General features: G+C 48.8%; 1 protein-coding gene across 1 annotated transcript; it reads left to right on the forward strand.

The window, feature by feature from the left end:
• Nucleotides 1–500: 500 nt before the first annotated feature.
• LOC112477775 (G-protein coupled receptor 183-like) lies at nucleotides 501–1981 on the forward strand. Its single transcript, XM_025044982.1, has 2 exons — nucleotides 501–687; nucleotides 892–1981. The coding sequence occupies exons 1-2, from the start codon at nucleotides 683–685 to the stop codon at nucleotides 1979–1981; spliced, it is 1095 nt and encodes a 364-aa protein (XP_024900750.1). The 5' UTR covers nucleotides 501–682.
• Nucleotides 1982–10011: the final 8030 nt, after the last annotated feature.

The following is a 10011-nucleotide window of genomic DNA, read 5'->3' on the forward strand; positions in this document are numbered from 1 at the left end:
GAGAGGGTTGGAAGTAAGAGCAAAGCCTCTATTGTGGTTTCTGAGGAAAAGAACAGGCAAGGCAGGGTAAACAGGCTTAGGATTGGTTAGTGTGAATAATTTCAGCGGGCTCTGGAAACAGGGCTGCCCCTGGAAGTGTGGACCTTGGGTTTGGGGTGATTAGGGAAGAAAGATAATGTGAAAGCCAAATAACGAGGTGGTTGGGGTGTGGCTCTGGATTGGTTGGATTGCATTTGAAAAGCACACTTAAGGAATGGGCTAACCCAGGGAGGGGCAGTCCCTCCAGGGTCAGCAAGGCAGCAAGATGTCAGTGTATCAGAATACAGAAAATACGAGACATTTTAATACATTTAAGGAGCTTTTGTCCCAGTTAATAAGACACTTTCTTTCGGAGCCTCAAGCTTCTGTGTGAGAAATCTAATTACCTTTAGGCTGCCATGCTGTGAGGAAGCCCGTGTCTCATGAGGAGCCTCTGTGCCCATGCTTTAGGTGATCGTCTTAGCCAAAACTCTGGCTGAAAGCCAGCATTAGCTGCCACACATGAGAGTGAAGTCATCTCCAATAGCTTCAGCTCTGCCACTGAGTCACCCTTAGCTGTTGACTCTTTCCAGCTGAGGCTGCTAATACTGAGGAGCGGAGAGAAGCCATTCCCACTGTGTCCTGCCCAAAAGCTGTGAGCATAATGAGGTATGTTTTAAGCTGCTAAATTTTGGGGGTAATTTGTTACACAGCAGTAGCAACTGGAACAGTATGCTACACTTCAACAAAAAGTTTTTTAAAAGAGATGTGTTTTTCATGTGCATGTCGCCTCAGCAAATTCTTAATTATTGCTAACTAGAGGCATAACTCCACTGATTCAATATTGTTTTGTTTGTTTGTTTGTTTATTAAGTCTCCCCAAGGACCTCCATGACATGACTTCCAGCACAGCTGACCCAAGCAGCATCTCTCACAATGCCAGCTTCTGCCTTCCTCGCCACCCACCCCGGGCGGCCAGCGTGATGCTCTCTCTGTTCTACACAGTCCTCTTCGTCTTCAGCGCCCTGGGAAACATCCTCGCCCTTTGCCTTGCCTGTCAAAAGGGCAAGAAGATCAACTCAACATGTGTCTACTTGGTCCACCTAGCAGTGTCTGATCTACTGTTCACACTGGCCCTGCCTGGGAAGATCACCTATTACATACTGGACTTCAGCTGGCCTTTTGGCGAAGGGCTCTGCAGGCTGACAGCATTTATATTCTACGTGAACACCTATGGGGGCATCTACCTTATGACGTGCGTGAGTGTGGACCGTTACCTGGCTGTGGTCTGCACCCAACAGGGCCCCCGGCTCCGCAGTGCCAGCCGAGCAAGGCTCGTCTGTGTGGCTGTCTGGGCCCTGGCGGCTCTGCAGACGGTGCCCTTGCTCTCGATCTCCATGAGCAAGCCTGTGGCAGGCAAGATCGCCTGCATGGAGTACATCAGTGTCAAGGAGGTCTTCTGGCTGCCCCCCATTGTCCTAGTGGCCTGCGTTATAAGCTTCTGTGGGCCCGTGGGGATCATGCTATTTTGTTACATGAAGATCACCTTGAAGCTGTGCGGCACAGCCCAGGGCAACCCCCTGACGAGTGAGAAAGGGCACCACCGGAGGGCCTGCGCGCTCACTCTGACGGTGCTGGTTGTTGTGGTTGTGTGCTTCAGCCCCTACCATCTCAACATCATCCAGTTCATGGTGAGACAAATGCTCTACCTGCCATCCTGCCCTGAGCAGAGGGCTTTCGAAGTGTCCCTTCAGCTTACCGTGTCCCTTATGAACATGAACTGTGGCATTGACCCCATCATTTACTTCTTTGCATCTACACATTATAGGAAATGGCTCCTCAGCATTTTAAAACTCAGAGCACCAGCATCCTCCTCCTCTTCCTCCCTGGGAAGAGCTTCCTCAGAAACAGACAATATCGACCAGATTGGAGGCTCCCTGCCCTTAGAGGAGAATAAAGTCTAATGGGTCATTGGCTTTGAAACTGTATCCAGGGAGGGGTCTCGGGTTGGGGGCCTGAAATTAATACAATTTTGGGGGAGGGAGGGATCTTTAAGAAAAAGAATATAAAATCATAAATACAAAGCTAGATATAGAGTGTGGGATGGTAAGCGAGGAGCCCTAAAGCTTGAACTTCACTAGATTCATGATGGATCCACCTCTGACGCATCGTAATAAATAACAACGAAGCTCCTGCATCTCTGCAGGGGTATGTGCTGTTTCTTCTGGGAGAAGAGTATTTTCACAGTAAATTCAGACACCACCAAAAGAATCGTTGGCTGAGTACTAGATCAATAATTTAGATTTATGTTTCAAAATTGGGGAGGCAAAATTGGTAAAGAGCAGAATACTCCACCTTTTAAACCAAAATTGGTAAAAGCTTAGAGTTGACATTTATGAAAATGACAAGGTTTCCCTGAAAAATCAGAAAACGTGGTCACCAAGTTATTGACTGAGAGTCCTCTGGGTTGGGGAGTCGGAGAGATGATGAAGGGACTTTGTGTTAACTGTTGTTTGAGGAGTTGGAATCATGCGCAGTGAGAAAGCATTCCCACATCACCTGCGTAACTGGGGACCATATGGGGGAAAGGAAGAAAGAACGGGCTCCGGTTTTTCCTTGGTTTTGTGTTATGTCAGAAAGTGCTTATCCACTTAAGTGTTGTTTACATTAGCTCAAAACAAACCTTTTGTGGCACCTTCTTGAGTCCAAAGCAATGTACAGAGCATTTCAACTTGGGCGATTTTGCCTTTTGTAAAATAAAACACGCACCTCCCTGCCAGAGTGTGGGGAGCACCAGTGCCAGCGTGATGACGTCTGTCTTGGCTGCATGAGCCCCAGTCCTCCCTGCTCATAGCCACAGTGACCTTTCCCCACCGTGGGCAGCCCCTCATTCTTCTCTCTCTCTCCTTGCCCCTCAAGCCTCTGATGGGGCCATCCGTGAAGTTCTCCCTTCCCTGCCCCACCACGACGCCCTTCTGTGCCCAACGATCTGCTTCGTGCATCTTACAATTTCTGACTACATTTTTGGCACTTGACTCTATTTCTAGTAGAGCTTTACACTATGCTCCCTTGAGAGGGGACTGTCCCAGGTGGTACCTAGACTAGAAGTTCTTGAGAAACGCCTGCACTGAGCCCCCTTCTCTCTGCCCCTTGCATAACAGCTCTCATTACACCTGTAATGAGGGTCAGTGCTCAGTCCATTCTTGCTGGCTTGAGTGGATGTGGATAATTCCTCTCATGCAGTTTGATATGTTGCATGCCACAAAGAGCCCTCAGGGGCTCATGTCAAAGTCCTGGGCATGCTTTTCCTCCATTCTGCCCCTGTCCCTAGCTCCAGGGCAGAAGGACACTTAGCTCCAGGGTTACCCACAGACACATGGCCATGGGCCTCTGTGGCCACACAGGTCCCAGCACTGAACACCAGTCCTGGGGATGTGATGGCCAGTGCCCACAGTGGAGGTGCTTCCAGCCTGCGAGGCTGGGGGTTCAAGGGCTTAGAGAATTTGGAATTCAAGGTGTGGAACCTCGGCTGAAAGATCTATCTCTGCACTCTATGTCATCGGCCTCTCTCAGTGAATCTCATAGGTGCCCAGCAGTTTGTGTCCACACCTGGCCTGGGTTAAAAACTCACACTCCCATCCAGTTTGCATTAAACCAGCACTTGTTAAAGGACATGGAAGAGGAAGAAAGGCCTGTCAGCCTGCCCTGTGACGACGTGTGACAACAAGAGCTACTTCCAGAACCAGGAGGCTCCTCAGCAAGCTGGGCTGCTGATACCTATCTGACTTTGGATGCTACAAATCCTTGCTCATCCTCTCAAATGTTTCTCATAACCTGTCTACACTGCACTCCAGGCTTCTTAGCCCCAAACCGTGTGGGGCCCGGTTTGCTACTAGCAGGTGGATGCCGGAAGGAGGAAGTCATATCCAAAGGGCATTTGGGAACAAAAGAGGATCAGGAAAGAGGCCCCAGATCATGAGATCCGGCAGGAAGTGGTAACAATGGCTGGGGAGAGGGAGCAGAGCCGTGAGGCACCTTTGGTGTGCAGCTCTGGCCGCCCGTGAATGGGAATGGCTGTCTTTTCCAGTTTTCTTCCCCGACAAGGCCATGATGGATGTGATTTACAAGGATGAGGGAAATCTAAGTTCTGAGAGGTGAACCAGGCAGGGATGCCCCATGGCCAGGATCTGAGCGTGGAATCCTGAGCTGGGGAGTCAGGAGGAGGATTCACACCCCCACCTGAGCCTCATTTTCCTTGTCTGTCAAAATAGGGACTATATCTACCACATGGGGTGATTGTGGGAGTTTGTGAGTCAACACATGTATAAAACATTTAAAACTGAAGAAATCATTTAAAATGAAAACTGATTGTGCTACTGCAGTTTTCTAAGTGGGCTGGCACAGCTCATATCAGCGGGGATGTACATTTCTTTATTACTGAGGCTAGAAGGTTCCAATGCCCAGGCCACACCCTGTCTCCTAGAGCAGTGGTTCTCAAAATGTGGTTCCCAGACCAGCAGCATCAGCACCACCTGGGGACCTGTAAGAGATGCACATTCCTGGGTGACACTCCAGACCTGTTGAACCAGCCACTCTGGGGTGGGGCCCAGCACTGTCTGAACAAGCCCTCCCGGTAACTCTATTGCATGCTCAAGTTTCAGAGCCACTGGCCATCCTCAGATGCACTTGACTCTCTTGCCTGCGTTATTTTTTGTGAGGGTTGTTGTAACAAAGTACTATAAACTGTGTGGCTTAAAACAATGACTTATTTTCTCACAGTTCTGGAGGCTCAAAGTCCGAAATCAAGGTGTGAGTAGAGCTGCTGAGAGCTGCTCCAGACCTCTCCCCAGCTTCTGGTGGTTTGTTGGCGAATTTTGATATTCCTAAGCTTATCGAAGCATCACCTGGTTCTCTGCCTTCATCTTCACGTGGAGTTCTCCCTGTGCGTCTCTGTCTTCGCACGGTATTTTCCTCTTTTTATAAGGACACCAGTCATCTTGGAGTAGGCCCACCCTAAGGACTTTATCTTAACTTCATTACACCTGCAAAGACCCTGTTTCCAATTCGGGTCATAGTCACAGGTCCTGGGGGTTAGGATTTCATCTTATCTTTTTAGGAGACAAAATCCAACGCATAACAGCCACCTATTTCTTAACACCCCTCTTCCCAGACACTCTTCTCTGAGTCTCAGCCCATCCCCGACCCCTCCCCAGCTCCAAGCCCCCACACCACCTCAGAGCCCCACTGTGAGGGGGAGGCTTGGAAGAAGCAGAAAGAGGAGTCTGCTTTAAACACTAGCTGGTTAAAAGAAAGTTTAACTGTCATGGATTGTTTTTCAGGTCCTATCAAAATCCCTCTATGTCGAGATGGAAGTGCCAGAGTGACCCACTCGAAGGGTCTCCTTTCCCTCCACGTGGGAGTTTAGTCCGGAGGAGGGTCTAAGGGCCAGGACAGCCCTGTGGGTCTGGAATGAGGTCCCCAAGTCTGATTACTTGGGGGTGGACAAAGGGCGCACCACGAGCGGAGGTGTCCGGGGGACTCCACCAGCAGGTGAAGGGTCTAGTGACGACTTCTAAGAATTTTAATCACTTGACATTTTAAGTGGGAAGAACAGAGAGTTTCATAAATCAAGTTCGTAGATACTCAAATGTTCCTACGGGCTCTTGGCTTTCTCCAGAAAGGATGTTTCCACTGAGAATCGTTACTTCCTTGGCACCACCGCACACCACAAGTTAACCACTGTCCAGCTTTCACTACAGTTTTCTTTCTCATTTTGCCAAGTAAACTGCGTATGGGACAGACAGGCATAGAGACTGAGAAGTTTCTCTGGTATGTGTGGGCAGTCAGGCTCAGGGATAGGCTGTGCCACCCTCAGGGACGCCGACACTATGGTAAGCTGGTCAGATCACACCTCAGGCAACATGAATCCCTAATGGCTTTGATGCCCTGGTTCCCCTGGATGCCAAATGTCCACTGCATTTCCAGCGCCCAAGATGCTTGATTCCAATGAGCCCTGATGTATGCTCTATTGCCTCTAGGAGCTCTTCGGTGAGACAGAAAGTGGGAGGTGGCTTGTCCCAGGAAAGCAAGGAGCCCTCCACATGTGTATGATTGTGTGTTTGCTGATGCCTGATGTGTTGCGCTTGAGGTGTGAAGTGCTAGAAACTGACTGAGGCAGCACATTCCCGAAATTCAGTCTCAGTAAACACTCATCAGCCCAATCTGAAAGTATAAAGGGCCACGCACCCTGAAGATGGGGAGGTTCAGAGAGATGGAAGAGGCCTGAAGAGAAAGAGCAGGCTGCAGACACCTTGCTTCTCCCATAATTTAAAATTTTGCCTCTGGGCCAATACTCATCTCCAACACTCATTTCTTTATTAATTCAAACATTTATCATGTATGATCCTAGGCTCTGGGGACGCAGTGCAAATAATGGACACATGGCCCCTAAACCTCATGGATCATGTAGACCAGCAGGTGACACATACGATTACAATCAATGACAACACAATGTGTTAAGTGTTAAGGGGAGATTGACAGACTATGGGAGAAGAGCTTAGGGGAAGTGTCTGGAAGACTCTTAGGTTTTGGGATGGATGACTGGGTTGATGGTGGTGTCATTTGCAGGATAGAGAATATGGGATAAGATAGAGTTTGGAGGTGAGAGTGGCTTGGGTGCCCCTGGGACAGACAGACATGTGGAGGTGTCCAGCATAGAGCAGAACATATAAGGTAAGCAGGGCTAGACCGGAAGTCTTCTCATTGCACAGGAAGGCCACTGACATACCTGAGTCACACAGCTGATCAGGGCCTGGAGAGCGAGGGGCTGTGCCTGGAGAACCTGTATCATCCCACACACCTGGCTGTCTCCCCAGTGTGTTCGTATAACTAACTGGACTGGAAAGTGACGGCTGCCTTAGTTACCCGCCACCTTTCTGCCCCAGCAAGCATCATCACTGTGGACTGGAGTGTGGAGAGTAGTTCCTTAATTCTATCCCCAGAGGATTTGTTATGGGATGAATTGTGTCCCCCCAAAATTCATATGTTGACATCCTAACCCCCAGTACTTCCAAATGGGACTGTATTTGGAGATGGAGTTTTTAAGATGAGGTCATTAGGGTGGGCTATAATCTGATAGGACACAGGAACACACAGATGCAAGAGCATTGAAGACACAGAGAGAAGGCGGCCATCTACAAGCCAAGGACAGGCCTCAGGAGAAACCAGCCCTGCTGACACATGATCTCAGACTTCCGGCCTCCAGCACTGTGAGGAAATAAATTTCTGTTGCTAAGTCACCCCATCTATGGTACTTTGTTATGGCAGTTCCAGCAAACTAACCCAGCATTCTTAATCTTTCCACACAATTTAAGCAAAATGAATGGATTTTGCTCTCTTCTTTTAAACTTCACACTTCCTACTGCCTGTTGAAAGAATACTAGAAGCCAAAATATAGCGAATGTTATTATTCCCACTTATTTTCTTAGGCACCTCCACGAGCTAAAAATGTGTTCTATCTGAAGCGAGTGTAGTGTTCCCACTGGAGAGTGAGCCTGAAGTCAAGTCTATTAGAAGGTCAGGTGACACCTGGCTGTAAGGCCAGCCAGGGGCTGTGGCTGTGGCTGTAAGGGGGGCCCCAGTGCCCCAGAGTGTCCCATGCTTGCATTAGCACGTACACAGTACAGCTTTGCCATGCTTTTTCTCTCTAGGTCAAGCTGATGACTCAGATTTAGCGAGCAGCTTTCATGTAGAGCCCCGCCCATCTTATGGCCTAAAGTTGATTTTTCCCCTGCTTGCTCGACTGCCCTACTCTGTCAAGTACTTCTGCAGAAGTCCATTAATCTTATCTCTTGCTTTATCCATGTGCTCATCTTTTATACTTACGGAGAGTTCTGGTATGTGCAGGGATGTGACTGAGAAGACCAGGGGTAACCGCAGTCCTTTCCACAGGCAGAGCTTGTGAAACCAGCCAGTTCGAGAATGGTGAAGGAGGTGAGAGGTCACGTACCTGGAAGCACCTTCCTCAGGAAGTGTGGGCTCGAGAGCTCTGCGTCTTACCTCCAACTTTGCAAAGTAAGCCCACTGCTGATGAGTGGGGCCGACGGGGACTCCAGGATGGAGACCTCGCAAGATGTGGGTTCCAGGCCTGCTGGGCCCCAGGTAGCCTTGGTGAGTCATGGGTGGCTCCAGAACTTGGCCTTATGTGTGAAAGAAGGACATTAGTCAGGATGATCGCTGACGGCCCTTCCAGCTTTGAGACTGTGACTTCTGCGGATGAGACCAGTTAAGACCAGTAAGTGTAGCCTGGTTTTCCATGAATTCATAGACTTTGCCATGTATCTATCTTAGTATCTTTAGTGGTTTTCTTTTTTTGTTTGGTTTGGGCGGCCTGGCTTCGATTGCCAGTTTGGCCTCTGGCTGGCATCCATTCTCTCATCTAGGAACACAGTGGCAGGTATGGAGTCCAGTAGCCATACAACAGTGGAGTCAGAAATGAGAAAAGAGGAGGGAAGGTAAGGAGGGCAGAGCCAGAGAGAGCAAGAAGAAGGATACGGGCTCGGGGGCTAATAAGTCAACCTTCCTGTCCATGTGTCGATGCCTGTCCTTGGCACTTACTGTGCGAGGCAAGGGAGCCAGGAGCGGGGAGGTGAGGCTCGTGTTCTGGGAGGTGAGTGAGAAACCCTGTCCCTGACCTTGACCCTGGAGCTAGTGACACACTGTTACTCATGTGCTCAAGCTCGGTGAGGTTTGGGGGCATCTAGGAAGCAGAATAAGGAGTCAGAGACAGAGGCCCTTAAATGTTCTTAACACAGCCCTTTGGGTCCCCTCTTTGGCGAGTCTCCCAATCTGAGTGATTTTCTCCACTATTCTTGACGGTTGTAGGTACAATAGACATTCCCTTTGCACACTCCACTCTGCCAGCTCAGGAGCTGTGCGTGTCTGAGGGTCGCCCACGGCACACAGCCTGCTCATGGTCGGTGACCTCTCCCCAGCCCGTGTTCCTCTGTCCCCACAAGTGGGGTGCTGCGCTTACCAAGAGATAGCTGTGTAGTTCCCAAAGCTTCTCCTGTCTGGTGTTTTCAAAATTAAATAGCTAAACTTAATTATTATGTAAACTGATAAGGTATAAAGGTGAAAAGAAAGAGTTGTTTTTTATAGGAAATAAATCGAATGTTTTGGAAAGTTCAGTAAAGGTGAAGCGCTAACAAACGCAAACCTGCTTGTCAAAATAGGTGTGAGTGTAACAATTATAAGGCATTAGAGAAAAATGTAAAAATTCAGGATGACATATACTCTGATTACTCCACTGAGTTCTCAAGCTAACTTTAACAAATAAATCTAAACTGGAACCCATAAATGAGGCAATATGGGTGTAGATTATGAAAGACAAATTTTTAATCGGTACAACTGTAATTTTTTAAAAAAGGCCTTGGCCACATTGACACCAGAAGATTGGTGAATTAATTACATTGATATGTTTTAACTTAAAATACTTAACATATGGGGGGGATATAGATATTCTGCACTTTACCCAACTTTTTAATTAACTACCAGTCCTCAGCATAGGACAAAAGACCTTCTGGCAGGTGCCATTTGTATTGAAAATAGTGGCCATTCCCTAAGAGGGCAGAGAAGTATTTTGTTATTATTGCATACTCACTCACTCCTCTCTCACTCACTCGTTGGACACTTGGGCAGTCACCTGAGGGAAGCTGGGGCAGAGCTGGTAGCACAGCCCTTGCTCATAAGAGGTTTATGGTTATTTCTGCCCTGGGTGGACAGAGACACCCATCAGAGAAACACTGGCATTAGGAGACTCGCTGGTTACCCGTCAGGTTCCCCATGAGCATCGCTTAGCTTGGTTCTGGGAGGGTCCTCCAGAGGCCCAGGGCTTGTTCTGAAATGCACATCCTGCCCTGTCAGGTGCTGGCCCAGGAGAAATCCCCTCCCTTGGGCCTCAGCCCTCAGCCCAGCAGATCTGCACCCTGTCTTT

The sequence above is a fragment of the Pteropus alecto genome, unplaced genomic scaffold (assembly GCF_000325575.1).
Source record: "Pteropus alecto unplaced genomic scaffold, ASM32557v1 scaffold13, whole genome shotgun sequence".
Lineage (NCBI taxonomy): Eukaryota > Metazoa > Chordata > Mammalia > Chiroptera > Pteropodidae > Pteropus > Pteropus alecto.